Raw genomic sequence first — 22795 nt, 5'->3', positions numbered from 1 at the left:
AATTGGCTAGTCTTTTTAAGTGATTAAAATTTTGTTGAAGTCAAGGTATAAAAATAGTATTAGTACATGTGGTAGTTTGAATGAGATGTCCCCCATATTGTCAAGTATTTGAATACTCGATCTCCACTTGGTAGTGTTATTTGGTTAAGCTTAGGAGGTATGACCTTGCTGGAAGAACTATGTCACTGGGGACTGACTTAGAGGTTTCAAAGGCCATGCAACACTCTCAATTTGACCTGTCTCTTTCCACTTCCTGCTCACAATTTAAGATGTGAGCTCTCAACTCACCATGTCTGCCTACTGCCATTCTTTCCTACCATGATGGCTGTCTTTGTTAGGGTTTCCTTTGCTGTGAAAAGACGCTATGACCAAGGCATCCCTTATAAAGGATAACATTTCATTAGGGCTGGCTTACAGGTTCAGAGGTTCAGTCCATTATCATCGTGGCTGAAAGCATGGCAGTGTCCAGACAGACATGGTGCTGGAGGAGCTAAGAGGTTTACATCTTCATCCAAATAAAATTAGGAATAGACTAGCTTCCTGGCTGCTAGGAGGAAGATCTCCAAGCCTTCCCCCCTACAGTGACACACTTCATCCAACAAGGCCACATGTACTCCAACAAGAGTATACCTCCTAATAGTGCGATTCCCTGGGCCAAGCATATTCAAACCACCACAATGGCATCCTAATCCTTCCCAAACAGTACTTACCAACTGCAGATCAAACATTTAAATACATGAGCATATCAGAGTCATTCTTATTCAAACCACCACACTCTACAGGCTTATGGCAATATCATAATGGAAAATGGATTTAGTCCAACTTCAAAGGGCTCCATAGTTCCTCAGTCTCAACATTGTTTGAAAGTCCAGAGCCCAATGTCTCTTCCTAACTGTAATCCCTAGTGAAATAAAAAAGCAAATTACATAATTCTAACACACAGTGGCACAGACTACATATTATTATTCCAAAATGGAGGAATGTGGGCATAATGGGGTAAATATTGGGCCAAAGCAAGATTAAAATCCACCAGGGTAGTAGGGTTGTTGTGGCAAACCTAGCACTCAGGATGCAAAGGCAGGGGGATCTCTAAATTTGACGCTAGCCTGGTCTACAGAGAAAGTTCCAGGATAACCAAAACTGCACAGAGAAACCCTGTCTCAAACAACAAACAAACATATCAAATCCAGAGGTGCAAACCCTAAATCCTGTAGCTCTGTGTCTGATGTCAAAGAGATTAGACGGCTGTTCCAGCTTTGCTGACTATAATACACTTCCCTCTCTTGGGCTGGTTCCACTCCTTGTCTGCAACTCTCCTTGGCAGATATCCCATGGCCCTAAACAACATCTTGGCATCTCCAGTACAATTCCAATTCACACCATGGCCTCTAAGGAGTTCTTGATCTCTAAGGGCCTTTGCAAGGGAGTTCCCTGCCACACATTGCCTGACCTCAACAGCTCTCCTTAACCTCTGGGGAAGAGTCTTGTGGGATAGGCAGGAGAAAAGTTTGAAGGAAGAGGAGGAGACAGGAACGGAAGAGGGGTGGGGGAAGAGAAGCTTCGGCAGAGACAACATGGAAGCTGATGTTAAAATTTCATGCTGTACCCTTACAGGTTGTTATAAATGTTCTTAAGGGATGAATGTGTACAGGGCTTTGCATGTTTAGGTGGGCCATTATATCTTACCAATTGGACCAAAGTTTAGTGTGTTGTGTGTTCTTTCATGTGCAGATTTAAGAGAGTGTGCAGCGGCTGGTCTGGGCCGCCATGGAGTTGGGATGTGTGTTTCTGGCATGGAGACCTGCCTTGGGAACTGGATGGGTAGAGAGGTTGCTGCCAGGCTCAGAGCGAGGCCTTCGGCAGTGTGATATGGGATGGAGTAGAGCGGGTGAGACGCTTTGCTGATTCAGACAAGATATCTAACAGATATCTTGGGGCACTGCGGTGATGGACCTGGTGGGGGATAAAAAGACTGTTTTATTTTTTATATTTCTTACAACAACAGAGTCCACAACCCCTTTATTTGTGTATCTTTCATGACTCTAAAGTCAGAACCACATGGATGACTCTGTTCAACCACCAGAGCTTGGGTGAAGCCTGGCACCCTTGAGTCTCATTTGTAACAGCTTTGGTGTTTTTGTTGTTTTTTAGGAACAAAAATTTCTCTAGACCTATCCATTTCACAAGTTGGAAGCTTAACTAGGTAGGGTATGGCTCTAAGGATGCCTTTCCCTTAATTCCAAAGTAGATCAGGCCTCACCGTAATTTCAGGATCTCTTTCAGCACAGGCTTTGGCTCCAACATTCAATTTCCTGGTACTCTTTTGCTCTTCAAACTGTACATTTTGTGTTTCCTTTTTAAAAAAAAATTTTTTTAAGTTCTTATTTTATATGGATGGGTGTTTTGCTTGTATATGTCTGTGTATCACACACATGTAGCACCCACAGAGGCCAGAAGAGGGCACTGGATCCCCTGGAACTGGAGTCCAGTTGGGCGTGAGCTGCCTTGTGCTGTCTCTGGGAGAGCTGTCAGTGCTCTTAACCACTGTATCATCTTACAGCCCCTTTCTCTCTGCCCACCTTGCTCTTTTTCATTGCAGAACTACAGGAGCATGATCACGAATAAACATTCAACAGAGTCAGTAGTAAGCTGTCTGAAAACCTCCATAAAGAAATGAGTCTATTACTTTCCAATTTAGCCTCTGGAAAATCCTTAGGACAGGGCAAGAAGGAAGCCAGATTATTTACCAAAGTACACAGGAATTTCTCTAGCTGTGTTGCTGTTAAAGTCCTTGCTTCTCTCTTTTTTCTTTTTTTTTTCTTTTTCTTTTTTTTTTTTTCCAGAGCTGGGGACCGAACCCAGGGCCTTGCGTTTGCTAGGCAAGTGCTCTACCACTGAGCTAAATCCCCAACCCCCCTTGCTTCTCTCTAAAGCAGCTTTTGAGCTGGGCCTCCACAGTCCACAAGTCCCATAAATCTACTTATGTCTTCCAAGTTGCTCCTGAGATTGCCCATTAAGCTTACCTGCTTTCTTAGCCAAAGTCTCAAAAATCTTCCACATCCATCCAGAAACAAACAAGCTCCCCATCCCCCAAACCCACATAGTCAGGTCTGTCATTTGGGGCATCAACTTATATATTAGTTTCTTTCTATTGCTGTGATAAAAACACTTCATGAAATTCATAGGCAAATGGATGGCACTAGAAAATATCATCCTGAGTGAGGTAATCCAGTCACAAAAGAACACACATGGTATGCACTCACTGATAAGTGGATATTAGCCCAAAAGCTCTGAATATCCATGATACAACTCACAGATCATAAGAAGCTCAAAAAGAAAGAAGACCAAAGTGTGGATGCTTCAGTCCTACTTAGAAGAGGAAACAAAATAATCATGGGAGGTAGAGGGAGGGAGGGAGGGAGAAAAGAGGAGGAGGAGAGAAAAGGGGTCAGGTGTGGGAGGAGACAGGGTTGGGGGAGGAGTACAGAGGGTCAGGAAATTGAATGGAGGTGCATAGCTGTGGGGGATGGGGAACTGGGGGTAGCCACTAGCAAGTCCCAGGTGCCAGGGAAGCAAGAGGTTCTCAGGACCCAACAGGGTTGAGATTAGTCAAAATACCCAACACAGGGGAGATAGAACCTGTAGAAACCATGTCCAGAGGTGGTTAGGCATGGCCCCTGGTTGGGAGATGGGGACACCCACCCATCTCAAACGTTTTATCCCAGAATTGCTCCTGTCTAAAGGAAGTGCAGGAACAAAGAGTGGAGCAGAGACTGAAGGAAAGGCCATCCAGAGACTGCCCCACTCAGGGATCCGTCTGCAGACACCAGACCCAGTCACTACTGCTGATGCTGAGAATCACTTGCTGACAGAAGCCTGGTATAGCTGTCTCCCGAGAGGCTCTGCCAGCGCCTGACCTATATATATATGTGGATGCTCACAGTCAACCACTGGACTGAACACGGACCCCAATGGAAGTGTTAGGGGAAGGACTGAAGGAGCAGAAGGAGTTTGCAACCCCATAGGAAGAACAACAATATCAACTAACCAGACCCCCCAAAGCTCCCAGGGGCTAAACCACCAACCAAAGAGTATACATGGAGGGAACCATGGCTCCTGCTGCATATGCAGCAGAGGATGGCCTTGTCTGACGTCAATGAGAGGGGAGGCCCTTGGTCCTGTGGAGGCTCAATGCCCCATGTAGGGGGATGCTAAGGCAGTGAGGTGGGGGAGGGAGCACCCTCACAGAGGCAGAGGGAGTGAGAGAGTATGGGGGATTTGTGGAGAGGAAACCAGGAAGGGGGACAACATTTGAAATGTAATAAATAAAATAACCAATTAAAAAAACCCACTATGACCGAGGAAACTTTATTTTCTTTTTTTCTCTCTTTTTAAAAATTGGGTATTTCTTATTTACATTTCAAATGTTATTCCCTTTCCTGGTTTCCTGTCCATAAGCCCCCTAACCCCTCCCCTTCTATTATGGTATTCCCCCCCATCTACCCCCTCTTACCCCCACCAATCCCCTACACTGGGGGGTTCAACCTTGGTAGGACCAAGGGCTTCCCATCCCAAGGAAAGTGCAAAAGAGGGTTTAGTTGGGCTTAAGGTTCCAGAAGATGAGGTTTATGAGGGTTAAAGGAAGCATGGAAGCAGGTAGCTAGAGCAGCAGCCTAGCGCTCACATTTAGATTCACAAGTAGGAGGCAGGAGGTCATGAAGAATGTCATGAATCTCAAAGCTCCCAGTGACACAGCTTTTCTAACAAGGGCACATTTCCTAATCCTTCCCAAACAGTTGCATGTACTTGGGACCAAGCTGTCAAACACGAGGGCATTTTCATTCAAAGACCACAATGGCTGGTCTTATTGTATGACTTTGACAGCTCTAGTGGACAGGTAGTTGGGCACAACTTGAGTGGCTATGGTGTAGTAATTTCCTCAGAGTTAAAACATTGTATCCCTGGAGGGAGGTTCCTTAAGTCTCAGAAACTTATATATTGAAGCATTCAACTCTGGAGGGTGGCCTTTTAGGACTTAGGTGGTGGGATGGTAAAATGAGTCAGTTCGTAAAGACACTTGCCTGACAACCTGAGCTCCATCCATGGAAGGGGAGAGCCGATTCAAGGCCAGCCATCTTGCATATTCCACCAACATCTCAAGACAAGTGTGTAAAAATTGTCACTGATTGCCGTGGCTTCTAAAGGCCAGCCTCAGCCAGGGCTATCGGAGACAGTTGGTACCATAAGCCTTAGTGAAGTAGCCTCCCAGATGCTGAGTATGGTATGCTCAACCATAGCAACAGCCACCATTGAGGTGTAGAGAATGTCGGCTAAGGTTGCAGCTCACCAGTTGGACGGCAACTGGAGCCACCTAAAGAAGGCTGGAAGGCTGAATAAAAAGAGAATCTTTCGGCTCAGTGGCCCAAAAGGTCCAAGAAAACTGTCAAAGTATCAGACAAAAGGTTTCAGTCTCCTACCTGAGGTCAGCACAGAACGCTGGAGATCTCTCTACCTGCTGCGTCCTCTGTGTGCCCACTGCTCACTACTGTCAGACATCAGAGGAAGTGAAAGCTTCCAGACACCAGCTCTTGAAAAGTTTCCCCTAGATCTCTCCAGCTTCTATCTAGAGGAGCAAAAGGAACGTGGGCCACTGATTTGTGGCAATGGTTTGTGCTCACAGAATTTCTCTCTGTGTCTGGCTTACTTCACTTTGTGTAGTGACCTCTAGGTTCTCTCATATGGCAGGATCCTCTTTTTAAAAGTTGAACACTGAGTGCTGAGCAGTGGTGCCAAGAAGCAGAGGCAGGCAGATCTTGGAGTTGAGGCCAGCCTGGTCTATAGAGTGAGTTCTAGGACAGCCAAAGCTACACAGAGGAACCCTGTCTTGAAAAACAAACAAACAAACAAACAAACAAACAAACAAACAAACAGTTCAATAGTGTCTTGATGCACTCATCTACTGGTGGGCATTAGTTTTTCCCATAGCTTATATAGTGCTGCAATGAACACAGGTATTTCTCTTTCTTTTCAAAACATTTGCTTTTTTATTTATGTGTGTATGTGTGAACACATGCATATAGGTACCCTGAGAGGCCAGAAGAGGCAACACACTCCCCTGACACTGGAATTACAGGTTTTTGTGAACTGCCAGATGTAGATGCTGGAAACTGAACTTAGGTCCCCTGGAAGAGCAGCAAATAAAGTGCTACTGAGCCCCAAGAGAAGTGATTTCTATGATGGAGCTGACTGCATGGCTTTTGGTTATATACCCTGAAATGGGCTTACTAAGTCATTTGGTAATTCCATTTTTATTTATCTTTTTATAATGTATATGCATACAATTTTATCTGAAACCAGTCTTTCTATGTAACTGTGGCTGGACTGTAACTGCCATGTAGACCAGATTGGCCTCCGATTCATTGCGCTCTCCAGCCTCTGCTTCCTGGGTGCTGGGATTAAAGGCGTATGACTCCATACTCTGCTCTGCATGCAATTTTCCATAATGACTGCACGTATTTTTTTCTCCACCTGTGTGTGGCTCCCTGCAAATTCTTACAGCTGGCAGAAAAATGAACTGAGAGAGAGGCAAGAAGGAAATCCTGCTCAGCACAACTTAGTCTGGTGGGTTGAAACTTTTAGAGACTGTCTCTGGACAGTTTACTTTGGACACATTTAAGGACAGTACACTTTTTGGGAAAACGAATTTCCTGGAAGCAACAATCTCGATCCCACGTGTGTAATAAAGCTTAAGGTGTGATGTGGCCTCCACCGTGAAGGTGACTGGATCTATAGCTTAAGGTTGAATAGATAGCATAGAGGTCACCAGGTATAAAGTATGCATGACATCTGCCATAAAGATTGTCCTCTTGACTAAAATGCAGGGCTCAATATAAAGGTATAGGGAGGGAGAGTCTGGGATAAATATAACAATGTAGGTGTGGAACGCTCTACAGATAACACAGTGTATCAGGCTATTAGCAACATCACTCCCAGCCTCGGGGCGGGGAGTGGGGGCTGCTGGCATATGTTTCCCTTCCACTGAAGAGACAAGCCTGTGTCTTTAACATTCTTGGTTTCCCTAGTGTTTACCTGTGAGTTTGTGCCTTCTACACCCACCAACCGTGTGCTAGGTTTCTTCTCCTTACACTCTCACCAGTACCTGGTCACTTGTTGTTGTTGTTTGTTGTGTTGTTGTTGTGTTGTTGTTGTGTTGTAACAGCCTTCCTCACAAGGGTGGTGGGGTGACGTCCCCGAGGCGAGGCTTTGATTATACCTCCTGGCAATGGTGCTGAGACCCTCTCATGTTCCACTTGAACCATGTCAATGTCCCTCCTGAGAGCACAGCTCACACTCATGTGTAAAGCTGTAGTAAAAGGGCACCAATGTATATATCTAGTGATCAGTGTGCTGTATTAAGTTATGACAGAGCCATATGGACAGGATAGGACTCAAAGAAGATATAACTATTAGTACAGTAAATTTCTAGGTACTTTATCAGAGGACATCTGTGGTACATACCAAAGCTGGAACCTCTGGAAGAACAGCCAGTGAGTGCTCTTAATCACTGAGCCATCTCCCCAGCCCTACCTATAGTATATTTTGATATAAAAAATGGGAGGAAAGGGAGAAATATAATCTCATTTAAAACAGGAAACTCCTATAGAGATAAGACTTTATATATAATAAAGGCCCTATAAAAAGATCCACCTACATCTTAGTGCTTAGAACTGAGAGTTGTGGCAGGAGGATGACCCTGAACTATCTTCAGAAACCTCAAATAATCGTAGAGTCTCACAAGAAGGAGGCAGAAAGGTCAGTCAGAGGAAGAAATCAGAAGACAGACACAAGGAGCAGAAGGGTACGATCAATGGAAGGGGCCTCAGATCTGGAGCACAGGAGTCTCCTAGAAGTTAGAAGAAGCAAAAAAACAAATTTACCCTGCAGTCTCCAGAGGCAATTCTACAGCCATGTAGTCTGAGCTGTGCAAGACTGTGGCCTCCAGAATAGCAATATCCTAAAAGACTGTTATTTCAACAGCTAAGTTTGTGATTATTTGTTCGCACGTTTGTGTGTGAGCAAGAGGCTGTGCTTGCCTGACTATACGCATGTGTGGAGGCCAGAGATCAACATCTAGTGTCTTCTATTGCACTCAACCTTATTTTTTGAGACAATGTATCTCATTGAGCCTGAAATGTATGGTGGGGGGCGAGACAAGGAAGCAAAGCAGCAGGCAGTATAGGAGCAGCAGGAAACTGAGTGGTCATATCTTTAAACTCAGACAGGAAGCAGTGAGAGGCAGAAGCAGGGTGAGGCTACATACTTTCAAAGGCCACCCTTTTGTGGTATACTTGCATCATCAAGGCCCCCACCTCCTAAAACTCCTCAAACAGTGCCACCAACTGGATGCATGACTGGTGCTTGCCAGCCAGTTGTTTAACACAGACATATATGTAGGGAAAACTACTTATGTGTTCAAAAATCTGTCCTCTGAGAGGTATTTCTTGTTCAAACCACTGTCTCACAGACTTCCATACACTAGAAAAGCTAGGGCTCTTCAGTAGGGTTCCTATTTATTTGATTTGATTTTGAGATAAGATCTCTATGTAGCTGTCTTGGAAGTCACTAAGACCAGACTGGCCTCAAACTCACAGAGATTGTCTCTGTCTCCTGAGTGCTGGGATTAAAAGTGTGCACCACTATGCACAGCTTGTGATAGTTCCCTTATCTAGCATGTATCAGGCTCTTAATCTAATATTTCCTCAGTACTAAAGAAAAAAAAAAGCAAAAGCCCACAATAGTTTAAAATGGGCTGAGAGAAATTCAATAGAGTTTGTATTGTTAGAATAAGGAATATAACTCAGCTACAGTAAGGAATGTGTTGCTGTAGAAATAAGCCTACAGGAAAATCAGGGTTGAGAGTGAAGACACAACCAGCTGCAGAGGTGAAAGAGCAAAACCAGATCCAGAGAAGGAAGCGTGGATTCAGGTCCACATGGGGAAGCAGGTAGACCAGGGGATAGCAGTCGGATAGGCTGTATCAGTAGTGAGGGACCGAGCCACGCTGGAACCCTGCAGAAAAATGGGAGTTCTCTGCCTGTTGATCTTTCACCCACACACTAGGAGTCAGACTGGTAGAGCTGTGTCATCACAGTGCTAGGTGTCTACCACTTTATCAGATAGTGAGGGAGTTACATCCTTTCTGCTGTCTGACACATTGGGTAAGTTCATAGACCTGGTTCTCATATGATTTTAAATCACCTACAGTCCAAATTCACCCTCATAAATTTATAAAATGACTTTTTCTACTCCCAGGAATAATTAATTTATGAATCTGTGTTACATCGGAGGTATCAGACAGATGGTGGTGTTTGTGCATTCACTCAGGCCACAATCATCCTCCACCCTCAATCCAGAGTCAAAAACTGCTTATAAAACCAAACCAAACCAACAAAACACCTTTACACAATACGGAATAACTTAGAGGAAGGCACAACCTGATCTCCAGGAAAGTGATTACGGATATTGGTAAGGGTCACTTTTGGTATCTGTGATCCAGAGACCTGGAGGGTCAGGTGGTGTGATTCAGCTTGGACCAGAGGCTAGGGGCTGATGCAGCCCCTCCAAGTAACCATGAGCCTGGAACTCCAAGATGTGGACGACAGGAGATGGGCTTCCTGGCTTGAGAACTAATAGGATCTGCCCTCCCTCACCCCTTTGTCAGACTTGCAGTGGCTAGAGGATGCCAGCCCACAGAAGTGAGCAGATCTTTAAACTGTCCTGTTCAAATGCTAATCTCTCCTGTAAATGCCTTCACAGACACAACCAAAATAATGTTTTACTAGCGGGCAACATCTGGACATTCCTTAGCATCTAGAAACATAAAATGAACCATCCCCATATTCTATACACATCACCTGGCATGCAGGTGTAAATAATTTGTTATTACTTTAGGCTACATTAGACTGTGTTATTCTGAGTCAGATACACACATCCACAGCATGTTGCAAGAATACTGCTCGCTACATAAGCGTGAGGATGTAAGCGGGATGCGTTTGTAATCTCAGATGTCTTGGAAATCCTGAATCCAGTTTCTGACTATGATTATATCTTAAATCACCATGGCCCAATATCCAAACCAGGGTGACACTGCATTTATATAGTTATCGGTTGTTTTCTGTACAACTGATATACAAAGAACGACTCATACTTTGGTTCCTGAATCCATGAGGCTGTGTCCTCAGAGCCTCAGTGTAACTCTGAAAGCATGGATAGTACTGAACCTTATACATACAGTGTTTTCCACATACTTGATGGACTTGCAAGTTTTCCCTCAAAAGAGGCATTTGACAACCTCACAAGCATTAAGTGAAAACTGATATAACAAAGATGACTACTAAATGTCTAATGGGAGGGAAACAAATACAAATGTGGATATCAAATGAGGGCATCATTCAGATTATAGGAAGAACAGTAAAATTTCATCCCATTACTTAGAAAAAGTACCCAACTTAAAACTACTTGTGAGTTTTCTTTTCTTAACAATTTATTTATTTATTTATTTTATGTATACGAGTACATTGTAGCTGTCTTCAGACACACCAGAAGAGGGTATCAGGCCCCATTACAGATTGTTGTGAGCCAACCGGTGGTTGCTGGGAATTGAACTCAGGACCTCTGGAAGAGCAGTCAATGCTCTTAACTGCTGAGCCATCTCTCCAGTCCTCTGAGTTTTTTTTTTAACATCTGGAACTTTCCATTTAATATTTTTGCCATAACTGACTTAAGTACCTGAAATGATGTACAAGGAGCAGGTGCCTACATTTAATGCTTACTGAATATTTTTGAGCATACCCCATGATATCACTAGCATAAACAAGGTAACAACACATTCAATGTCTTCCCCAAATAGTTCTGTATCACCCAAATTGACTTGGGCCACCTTGTCACATATGTACTTTTGTGCAACCATTATCACAACCACTGATTTTCTTGGCACTAGGGACCATTGAGTTCTCTTCTACCCTGTCTGCAACTTGCACACCATGGCTCTGTTCTAAATGGAATTTCATGGAATGTCACCAGTGTGACCTTTGGGCACTAGTGTTTTTTCGTCAGTGTAACATCCTGTCCTGGAGGGCTATCTCAGGTGTTGTGCAATAGTTACTCTCCCTTCGCTGTTTGTTTGTTTCCAGATTTGGGTAATTATAAAGCTCCTGCAAGTGTCATGTGGTTTCAGTCACAGCCCTCCTTCCTTTTGGACAAATGCATTAGAGAACAATTGCTGGTTCATATGGTGAGAATGTGTGTTTAAATCTTTATTGGAGAAACTGCCAAGGCATGTTGCAGGTACTTTTGCATTTATTCTGAATTCTTAATCGAATGAAAGGTCTGTCTCCATGGACTCCTTAGTGTGTGGTAATGTCACGCCATCTGTTAAGTAGGAGCCTGTGTTTATAGGTTTTTGACCTACCTCTTCTCATGGCCTTTTAGTCATTACATATTTATTCAAACAGTACTTTGGGCTCTGTCACTTAGTGCTGCTGCCAATATGAAACTTGAGGTTGGCAAGATGATACAGCAGTAAATGTACTTCCCATCAAGCCTGATGACACTCTTGAAACCACATGGTAGAAGTAGAGAACAGACTCTTACAAATTGTCCTCTGACATTCACATATGTATATATGTGTATACACACACACAGAGCCAGTGGGAGGGGGGAGATAGGTAGATAGATATAGATAGAGAGCTGGTAAAAGGATTCAGTAGGTGAAAGGTAAGTGTACTGGTTCCTTGTTACTAAGCCTGATGACTTGAGTTTGATTCCTGGTACCCATATGGTGGAAGGAGAGACAAATTGTACTGTGACCTCCACATCATGGCACTCACCCTATCTCAAAAACACTAAATAAACTAAAATGTAATACTTTTTTTTAAATTAAAAAAAAGGGGGAGGGGGTTGGGGATTTAGCTCAGTGGTAGAGCGCTTGCCTAGCAAGCGCAAGGCCCTGGGTTCAGTCCCCAGCTCCAAAAATAAAAGAAAAAAAAAAAAAGGGAGGGTGGCTTGTATGGTGGAGTACTTAGAGGCAGTGGATGGAGGATCTCTGTGAGGTCCAGGCAAGCCAGGGCTGTACAGTGAGACCTTATTTCAAAAACAAAAAAATTAAACTGTGCTGGAGACATGGCTCATCAGTTAAGAGTACTTGTTACAGAAGTACTGGGTTCAGTTCCAGATGCTACATGGTAATTCCATTTCCAAGAGATCTGATGCACTATCTGGCACCAAGCCCACATGTAATGCACAGCATACATGCAGGCAAAATATTCATACATATAACATAAATAAATCTTTTCGAAGAAAAAACAAAAAAACATGAAGATAATGTTTTCAATCATGTGCACATGATGATACATGTATAGGTGATATATTTATGTACCTGTATATGTCATGCATACACAATATACATAGCATATATGTATGCAGAACATACACTATATAATATATACTTTGCATGTATATGACATATATGTGAATATAATATATTTTTCATACATGCCATGACATATATTTGTATATATTTATCAAACTATATGTATATGCATACTGCTTTATGCATATGTATACATGTGTATATGCATGCATACATAATATGTATTTGCATTGCTTTGTATGACATATATTTGTATATGTATATGTTATATATGACATAGATTCATTTACATTGTTTTGTATATATTTGTTTGTGCTTATGTATATATAATAGCACATGTTTTTATGCATGTGCATACATATATTAGACATGTATGTAAGTGTATAGATATATGACAGGGTATATTTGTGAGTTATGTATATATTTATGATGCATTTATACATTTGGCATGCATTTATATATATTAACTATTCATATATATAGTGTTGTATTGACTGTTGTGTGTTGGTGTATTTGTACAGAACTGGTATCTTTTTTTTTAATTTTTATTAACTTGAGTGTTTCTTATTTACATTTTAATTATCATTCCCTTTCCAGGTTTCTGGGCCAACATCCCCCTAACCCCTCCCCCCCTCTAGATGGGTGTTCCCCTCCTCATCCTCCCCCTATTCCCGCCCTCCCCCCAAATATCACGTTCACGAGGGTTCAGTCTTGGCAGAACCAAGGGCTTCCCCTTCCACTGGTGCTCTTACTAGGCTGTTCATTGCTACCTATGAGGTCAGAGTCCAGGGTCAGTCCATGTATAGTCTTTAGGTAGTGGCTTAGTCCCTGGAAGTTCTGGTTGCTTGGCATTGTTGTTCATATGGGGTCTCAAGTCCCTTTAAGTTCTTCCATTCCTTTCTCTGATTCCTTCAACGGGGGTCCCGTTCTCAGTTCAGTGGTTTGCTGCTGGCATTCGCCTATGTATTTGCTGTATTCTGGCTGTGTCTCTTAGGAGAGATCTACATCCAGTTCCTGTCAGCCTGCACTTCTTTGCTTCATCCATCTTATCTAGTTTGGTGGCTGTATATGTATGGGCCACATGTGGGGCAGGCTCTGAATGGGTGTTCCTTCTGCCTCTGTTTTAAACTTTGCCTCCCTATTCCCTGCCAAGGGTATTCTTGTTCCCCTTTTAAAGAAAGAGTGAAGCATTCGCATTTTGGTATCCTTCTTGAGTTTCATGTGTTCTGTGCATCTAGGGCAATTCAAGCATTTGGGCTAGTAGCCACTTATCAATGAGTGCATACCATGTGTGTTTTTCTGTGATTGGGTTACCTCACTCAGGATGATATTTTCTAGTTCCATCCATTTGCCTACGAATTTCATAAAGTCATTGTTTTTGATAGCTGAGTAATATTCCATTGTGTAGATGTACCACATTTTCTGTATCCATTCCTCTGTTGAAGGGCATCTGGGTTCTTTCCAGCTTCTGGCTATTATAAATAAGGCTGCTATGAACAGAGTGGAGCATGTGTCTTTGTTATATGTTGGGGCATCTTTTGGGAATATGCCCAAGAGAGGTATAGCTGGGTCCTCAGGCAGTTCAATGTCCAATTTTCTGAGGAACCTCCAGACTGATTTCCAGAATGGTTGAACCAGTCTGCAATCCCACCAACAATGGAGGAGTGTTCCTCTTTCTCCGCATCCTCGCCAGCATTTGCTGTCACCTTAGTTTTTGCTCTTAGCCATTCTCACTGGTGTGAGGTGAAATCTCAGGGTTGTTTTGATTTGCATTTCCCTTATGACTAAAGATGTTGAACATTTCTTGAGGTGTTTCTCAGTCATTTGGCATTCCTCAACTGTGAATTCTTTGTTTAGCTCTGAACTCCATTTTTTAATAGGGTTATTTGTCTTCCTGCGGTCTAACTTCTTGAGTCCTTTTATATTTTGGATATAAGCCCTCTATCTGTTGTAGGATTGGTAAAGATCTTTTCCCAATCTGTTGGTTGCCGTTTTTGTCCTAACCACAGTGTCCTTTGCCTTACAGAAGCTTTGCAGTTTTATGAGATCCCATTTGTCGATCCTTGATCTTAGAGCCATTGGTGTTTTGCAGAACTGGTATCTTAAACGTGTATGTTAGCTATATATCCATGCATATGTTGTGTGGTATAACTTACAGGTGTTGGTGTGTATTTGTGTATCTATGTGTATGGTGTACATTTATGTGTCAAGTGTATGTTCAGAAATACTTTTGTTCGTGTGTAATGTATTATTCTTCTCTGAGTCATGGTGCAAATTCTCTGCATTAGTAACCTGTTCCCCCTCACATCTAGTTGGACGGTGGGTGTGGCCTCTTCTGCAGGTTTCCTGTCTCCAGTAATGCAATGCGCGTGACCCCGACGGCGTCAATGGCGGGGGCGGGGGGGTGGGAGTGGTGGAAATCGGCTGGCGGCATGACGCACGCGCGGAAGAGAGGTGCGCCCGGCGGAGCCGCGCACGCAGGCAAGCACAAGGGCTGCCGGGAGGAGCACTGTGTTATTGATGATGACGCCAAAGCCGGCGCCGGCGCTCGCAGTGGCTGCTGGGAGGAGCGCTGCGCCGTCGATGACCGGACCGCGCGCGTTCACGGGACCGCGCGCGCAGTGCGGGCGGTCACCATCTTGGTTCCGACGGCAACGCGGTGCAGGCTCGAGTCGGAGCGCCCCTCGCTCGGCGGCGGCGCGCCGTGGATTAAGCAGCGTGGACAGGCCGGCCTCCAGCGTCGCCGCGCTCGCGCCCGCGTGCAGGGCGGAGAGCGCTGAGCCGCAGGCGGGGCGGCGCGGGACAGCGAGGCCGCGACCCTGCCGGGCCCCGCCCAGCCCGCCGGGCCCGCCCCCGGCCGCTCTGTCGCCTGCCGGGCCGCGCAGATGGGATAGGCGGCGAAGATGTTCAGCTTCGAAGGCGACTTCAAGACAAGGCCCAAGGTGTCTCTCGGTGGCGCGAGCAGGAAGGTGAGGCAGTGCGGCCCGAGGTGTTAACCGAACCCGGGCCTGTCAGCACCCGGGCGGCGCTGCTCCGCAGTTCACTGGAGCGAGCTCCGGTCGGGTGCGGCTGCTGTGCAGTCCTGACAGGTCTGTGAGGAGGCGCCAGAGGAGCGCTGTCGAGCCTCGAACTGAGTGGCTGGGTCATTCATTGCGGCCTCGCCGCGCCTGCCCAAGGGCCGCAGTTTTGCCCTGGAAACACGTGCACCGGCAGTCTGTGGCTGGGGCGTTACACGGTTAGCTCTCCAGCAGTGCGAGGCAGGTACTCCCCCCTACCCTCGCTTTAAGAGCTCTTTACAAGTTATAAACTTGATATGCCCGCTCCTCACAAGCTTGGAGTTCCCTGCCCTCAAGAACAGCTTAGAGAAGAGTCCTTCATGTCTGTGAAGTGGGAGGGGACAGGTAGGACAAGGTCTTTGTAGCCTGCGTCTCGCTTTAGTCTGCTATACTCGGAGCAAGCAATACAGAGTTGTGCCTGCCTGGGGCCTGGGTCTCTTCTGGATCTTTCCCTTGTGAAGGTTTTGACACTGCTCGGCTTTCTGGGACAGTCTGAAGGATGAGGGCAACCGGCCGTAATGCTGTAGGCAGAGTACCGAATCCAGACAGGATCCCTAGAGTTAAAACGATTTTTTTTCTTTTAGGCAACATTTTAAAGCTTTATTTTAAAAAAAATTATACGTATGAGTGTTTGTCTGCATGTAACTATGTGCACCACAGGCTTGCTTAGTTCCTGCAGAGGTCAGAAGAGGGTTTCGGATCTCCTGGAATTGGAGTTAAGAACAATTGTGGGTTGGCATGTGGGTAGTAGGAACAATACCCAGACCCTCAGCAAAAGCAGTAAGTGACCTTAACTGCTTAGCCATCTCCCTAGCCCTTTAATGTAAATTTTTGTCTTTTTCCTTTTCCAAATTATTGTATGTGCAAGAGCAGTGCTGCTGGGCCTTTGCTCCAGCCTCATTTTATAAAGGATTTTTATCTGGACACATCCATATGTAAATGATCGCTCCTGATAAAGAATGTTCCTGGCATTCCTATCCACAGTTGTTCTTCACCAAGGAAACTGCTTTTCTGACCTGTTACTACTGATCAGTTTTAACTGTTGAGCTTGGTATAAACTAGGTCAGATGAAGTGGGTGCAGCTTGGTCAGCCTTTGTGCTTTGCTTCTTGAGCTAGATGTTTTCTTTGATAGATTCTCCCATCCCACTGTGTCCCGGTTAGTCAGGACATGAATAAAACACAATTAACCCATTCTGGTTTCCTTGGGTGCTTATTACATGTATCTTGGTGGACGTTGCTTACACATGTGTTCTTCTAGTGCACATTGCCCGTTGCTTCCCTAGCTGATGTGCTTACTACCCTACAACCATCAGAGTCATCAGAGGGCACTGTTGACTCACATCCTGGCCAATAAGTGTTATTGAGAGTCTTTGGAATTTTAGCCACTCTGGTATATTTGAAATCTTTTCCTTCTTGAACTTAGTGGAAAATTGTTTGTTTAGTCTTTTCCTTTTTTAAAGTTAAATGAATATTTTTATGTTTATTATCTGTAAGAGCTATACACTGGAAAAGACATGATGAGTTTATAGTCTTGTTTTGGGGAGATAAGATTTACACCTTGAAAAGTTATGGTGTAATAGTGACTGGTTTTTGTTTGTTCGATTGTTTGTTTTTGTATTTCTCTCAGACTAATACAGAAACACAGAATTGGTTGATTTAGAAAAGTGGGAAGTAGGATAGGAAGTTTGAAGCAGGTGTGCGCTGGGTTCCACTGCTTTAGTTCTCGCATCTTCTACTTGTATATTGTTATATTTGAGACAGGACCTTATCCTGCAGTCCTGGCTGGCCTGGAACTCACTGTGTAGCCCACGCTGGTGTCAAATTTATGTACAGTCCTTCTGCCTCTGCCCAGCTCCAAGTCTGTGCTTTTGAAATCAGGATACATCCTGATAGAAGACTATCTTAGCAGTCATTTGATTGCAAGTACAGAAATCCACTGAAACTAAGTGCAGAAAAGCAAATGAACAAAAACTGCCCAGATTCCTTGCGACCAGCACCAAGGTAGTTTAGCTCAGCTATTCTCTTTGAGTTGCACTCCTGACTTTGCCTCTGTATATAGGCCTGTCCACTTATTTCATTCTAGCCAAGCAGTGGACATGTTTCCTGGTTGAGTGGCTTGATCTCCATACCTGAATGTCTGGAGAGGAAATCTTGGCTGGGTCATGTTTTCTACCTTTGAGTTGAGTCTCAGCCTTTGAGGGATGAGGAGAGGGACTCTTTCAGCACAGATCATTCCAGGTGTGTGCTTAAGCTAGGGGAAGACTACAGGGGAGCAGAGCTTGAGGAGTGAATGCTGAAGTTCCTGTGGGGTTCAGGCATGTATGGAACCAGAGGAATCTGAGTAGACATGGCGGTATGAGGGATGTCGGTGAACTGGCAGCTTAGTTGCTGATTCAAGTTTGGGACAGGAAGTATCACACCTTGGAAACCTAAGGAGACTGATGTCTGGGGGAATGAGTTTATAGAAGGAAGAAGTGGGCCAGAAGTGTTGAATGCTGAATCGATGTCTCCAGATAACAACATAATCTAGATTTGAGACTGGAAGACTGTGACTAGTGAGTGTGTCCCTTAAGATAACAGGAGCTGAAGTCAAGACTTCAGTTAGGTGAGGAATTGGGGGGGTGTACAGTGCCTCTCTGTAAAAGACTAGAAGATTGAGTGGATGGCAGGGAGAAAGAATTTGAAGTCTGAGGAAGGTTTGGGTGATAGGACAACTTGACCAAGTTTTACAGAATGGGACAAGGCAAAATGAGGAGAGGCAATGAATAAAAATACAGGGAAGAGGGCTGGAGAGATGGCTCAGCGGTTAAGGGCACCCGACTACTCTTCCAGAGGTCCTGAGTTCAATTCCCAGCAACCACATGGTGGCTCACAACCATCTGTAAAGAGATCCGATGCCCCCTTCTGGTGTTATCTGAAGACAGCTACAGTGTACTTATATATATATAATAAATGAATAAAAAAAAATACAGGGAAGAGCCTGGAAAGACCAGGTGTATATGGTTGTGAACTACTTTCAGATTGAAGTGAGAGTATATGTGGGTGTAGAAAAGTTGTAGGTAGGAGGAATGACTTTAACATTACCTTTGCAAGTTTGCACAGCTACTTACTTAATCTAATAGTGGTAGTTGAATTATAGTCATTTCAATGTTTGCTCATTGCTTTATCCTCCAAAGCAGGCTATAGACAGTGGAGCAGGTGGTAGAGTCCCTATGTGTTGAATTTGTTCCTGTGTAACATTGTCCGCTGAAGTCTACAGGGCTCTGCATCTTAGGATTCTGATAAATGATTACTATAATGACCTAACCCTAACCCAGCATCATACAGAATAGTTCCCATTGCCTTTAAACCCCATTGTTCTCAGCCTCGACACTGCCCTTCCTATGCTTACCTTTATCAATTCTGTCTACATAGCGTTGCTTTCCCCCAAAATGTCAGTGTTGGAATCCTAAAACACAGCCTCTCAGAACAACTTCTTTCACTTTTATATGCATTTTAAGGTTCCTCCATATCTTTCCATTGCCTTGCTAACTATTTTATTTCAATCTTAAAATAATATTTATCTTATGTGTATGGGCATGTGAGTGCCAGAGCATTCCTGTGGACATTGTGTGGAAGTCAGTTCTATCTTTCTTCTGTGTGGTTCCAGGGATCAAACTCAGGATGTCAGGTTTGGCTACAAGTACCTTTACCTGCTGAGCCATCCCACCAGCCTGCATCTTATTTTGTATTAATAGTATGCTACATACATTAACAATGGTTTAAGAAAAATGGGTAGAAAAAAGTTCTCAAATATCCCTTCTATTTACTGCAGTCTTTTTGGTTTCTGTTATTGATGTTAAAAACATTTTCTGTGGGGGATTGGGGATTTAGCTCAGTGGTAGAGTGCTTCCCTAGCAAACACAAGGCCCTGGGTTCAGTCCCCAGCTCCTAAAAAAAAGAAAAGGAAAAAAAAACCAAAACATTTTCTGTGGTTTGACTTTTATATATTGTCTTTTTTTTTTTTAATATAAGCTCTCCCTATGTAGCTGAAGTTGGCCTAAAACTTAACTACTCTCCTACTTTAAGCTTCCCATGTGAGCCACCACACCTAGACCTGCAAATTGACCTTACACTTAGCAGCTTGCTTATGAGAAGTGAAAACACTTCTCCCATTTAATAATATTTCATGGTATGTACCAGTTTGTCTTATTCAGCTGTATTGAAAGACTCATGATTGCTTCCAAATTTGGGGCAATTATGAGTAAAGCACTAAACATTTGTGTGTATAAGTTTTGAATTTGGGTAAATATCAATGAGTACTCTTTTTATTCATAATATTCCTTTGCAATGTTGGGTGGGGACTGAACCCAGAGTGTTGTATGTGGTAGACTGTATCTCCAGACCCTGGTTTTTTGAAACAGATTTTTGATAAATATCCAGGCTGTCCCTTAACTCAAGATTCTTCTGTGCTGGAATTAGATGCAAGTTCTAGGATTTTAAGTGCCTTAAGTACACCACCACACCTGGTGTATATGTATGCCATATGTATGTTTTTGATCAGGTGTCTGAGTTGTTTGATTTCTTACTGTTAAGTTCTTTATTTCCATTTTGTGAGTGCTGTAGATACAAATCTGTTTTCATATGTTTTCTGTAAATATTTTTTCACACTCTTGGTTCTTTCATTCTTTTAATGATGTTTTTCATAAAGCAGAAAATTTTACTCTTATGAAGTCCAATTTATCTTTGTTTTCATGGTTTAGGTTTTTTTTTTTTTTTTTTTGGTTCTTTTTTTCGGAGCTGGGGACCGAACCATGGTTTAGGTTTCTGATAGGTCTAAAATTTCTTCACCAAAGTTATATCATCCAGATTTTGTCTTATTTCTTTTATCTTATTTTTTAGTAGTATTAATGAGCTTGTATTTAAAAGTCTCTAATCAAACTTAAAGTTTCAAAAAAGATAAACATATTTGCACATATTTATGGAGCACAGGGCCATTTTAGCACATGCAGAGTATGGAGCTTTGCCGGTTTAGTTATTGGCTGGCTTCTAAATGCTATTGAGGATCAAACTCAAGGCCTCATAAATGTGCCAGGCAAGTGCTCTAACACTGTTGTTATATTCCCAACCATCTTCCACATTTAAAAAAATCGTTCATTCATTTTGACTTTCAAGACAGGGTTTCTCTGTGTAAGAATTCTGGCTGTCCTGGAACTCACATCTGCCTGCTCTGCCTCCTGTAGTCTGAAATTAAGACAAGCACCACCAGCACTGTTTGTCCATCTGTCTGTCCTTCCTTCCTTCCTTCCTTCCTTCCTTCCTTCCTTCCTTAAAGGATTTTTATTTATTTATTTTATGAGTATACTTGCAGCTGTCCTCAGACACACCAGAAGAGGGCGTTGGATCCCATTACAGATGGTTGTGAGCCACCTTGTGATTGCTGGGAATTGAACTCAGGACCTCTGGAAGAGCAATCAGTACTCTTAATCACTGAGCCATCTCTCCAGCCCTTCTTTTACTTTTTTTTTTTTTAAAAAGACACAAGAACTCTTTTTTTTAAAGATTGATTGATTGATTGATTGATTGATTGTATATAAGTACACTGTAACTGTCTTCAGATACACCAGCAGAGGGCATCAGATTTCATTACAGATGGTTGTGAGCCACCATGTGATTGCTGGGATTTGAACTCAGGACCTCTGGAGGAGCAGTCAGTGCTCTTAACCACTGAGCCATCTCTCCAGCCCTCTTTTACTTTTAAAAACAAAATTTTCACATTCTTTGTGAAATGGCACATGATTGGAAAGTCGAGCAATTTCTGGGTGTCAGTTCTATCGTTCTGTCCCGTGGATTTCAGGGATAGAACTCAGGTTACGAGGCTTGGAAGCAGGCCTTCTCAGGCACTCTCAGGTACCTGAGCCTTCACACTGACCCCTTATTATTTTCTTATATTCGGAGCCTGTGAACCCTTCTCTTCATGAAGTCTATAAGTCTATAGTGTATTGTCGCCACCTAGAACTTGTTCTGTTGTCTGTTTTTCTCTTTCCTTACCATCTGTTCTTCTGTACTAGTTATAATTTCTTTTTTTTTTTTTTGTGATGGTTCTGCAAAGGTCTTTACTTTTAGTAAAGTTCCTTCCAGGGTGACAGGACTTAGCCACAGGGCCACAGCCAGGCAATACACCCACATCCCCCAACACCTTAGTTTGAATACAGCATGACAGATTGGTTGGCCAGCTGAGGAGGGGAGGCTCCAGCAGTCACTTCTCTAGGAGTGCATAGTTCAGCAGTTTCTCAATCAGGTCCGCGTGTGCGAGCAGCATGCAGCGGCAGCAGTAGCGCTTCAGGTCCAGAGTGTCCAGGGCATCCCCCTCGGTGTACATGGCCTGCAGCAGACCCAGATAGGCTTCCCATTTGTTACCAATGATCTTCCCGCAGGTGAAGCAGCAAACTGGGATGATCATGGCAGCGTCTCCAGATTTACTTTTTAAAAATAAAATATTTGTTGGGTTGAAGAGATTGCTCAGAGGGTAAGAAAGCACAGGTTCAATTCCCAACCCCCAACCTGGCAGCTTGCAACCATCCATAAATTGACACCTTTTGTGGGTGCTAGGTATGTACATGGTACACATACCTAACATTAAAGCAAAACACCCCACACATAAATACACCTAAATTTATTTACTTACGTCTTTTATTGTCTGTGTGTGTTCACCTGAGTGTATATATGCTCACTAAAGCTTGCAGGAGCCTGTGAAAGTCAGAAGAGGCATCAGACCTCTTCTCCCCACAACTGAAGTTAAAGATGTTGTGAGCCTCCATGTAGGTGCTGGGATTGGAACCCAGGACCGCTACAGGAGAAATAAGTGCTCATAACTGCTGAACTACCTCTCTAGTCCCTGCCCTGGACTTTTTTCTTTTTAAAGCATTCATATGTGTGAGAGAACTTAACCATATTTGTCTTTCTATGTTTGTTTTATTTCATTTAACATGTCTTCCAGTTCCACCCATTTTTCTTATAGATAGGATTTCATTCTTCTTAACTGAATAATATTCCTTGTGTATGTATGTGTACCACATTTCTTTTTATTCATCTGGGATAGGCACCTAGATTGGTTTCCTTCCAGGCCCTTGTGAACTATGCCACAATAGGATGACTTGTAGGCATTTTTAATATGCTGGATTTCATTTCCTTTTGCAAAATGTGATACATGGTAGTGTGTATGTGGTAAACCTGTATGTAATTTTTGAGGAACCCCTACACTGATGTACATAAATGGCCGTACTAGTTTACATACCCACCAACAGTGTATAAGACTTTTTTCCTGTC

The 22795-nt window shown here is 43.4% G+C and overlaps 1 protein-coding gene and 1 pseudogene across 2 annotated transcripts in view; one reads left to right on the top strand and one right to left on the bottom strand.

Annotated features, from left to right (window-relative positions):
* Positions 1 to 15048: 15048 nt before the first annotated feature.
* The window catches only part of Ube3c (ubiquitin protein ligase E3C), a 101297-nt gene continuing 93550 nt past the window's right edge, over positions 15049 to 22795 (top strand). The window contains exon 1 of one of the 2 annotated variants that reach the window (XM_087657916.1): positions 15049 to 15399. Coding sequence is in view for 1 of the 2 variants with exons in the window: in NM_001427087.1 (NP_001414016.1) it covers positions 15334 to 15399 (66 nt within the window). In the remaining variant the exon portion in view is untranslated. The remainder of the gene's footprint in view (positions 15400 to 22795) is intronic. The other variant, NM_001427087.1, reaches the window with a different exon arrangement.
* Polr2sl1 (RNA polymerase II, I and III subunit like 1) lies at positions 21726 to 21943 on the bottom strand (annotated as a pseudogene).

The sequence above is a fragment of the Rattus norvegicus genome, chromosome 4, assembly GCF_021556685.1.
Source record: "Rattus norvegicus strain SHRSP/BbbUtx chromosome 4, alternate assembly SHRSP_T2T, whole genome shotgun sequence".
NCBI classification, from domain to species: domain Eukaryota; kingdom Metazoa; phylum Chordata; class Mammalia; order Rodentia; family Muridae; genus Rattus; species Rattus norvegicus.
The sequence above is the reverse complement of the archived record's forward strand: the minus strand, read 5'-3'. Positions and strand labels throughout refer to the sequence as shown.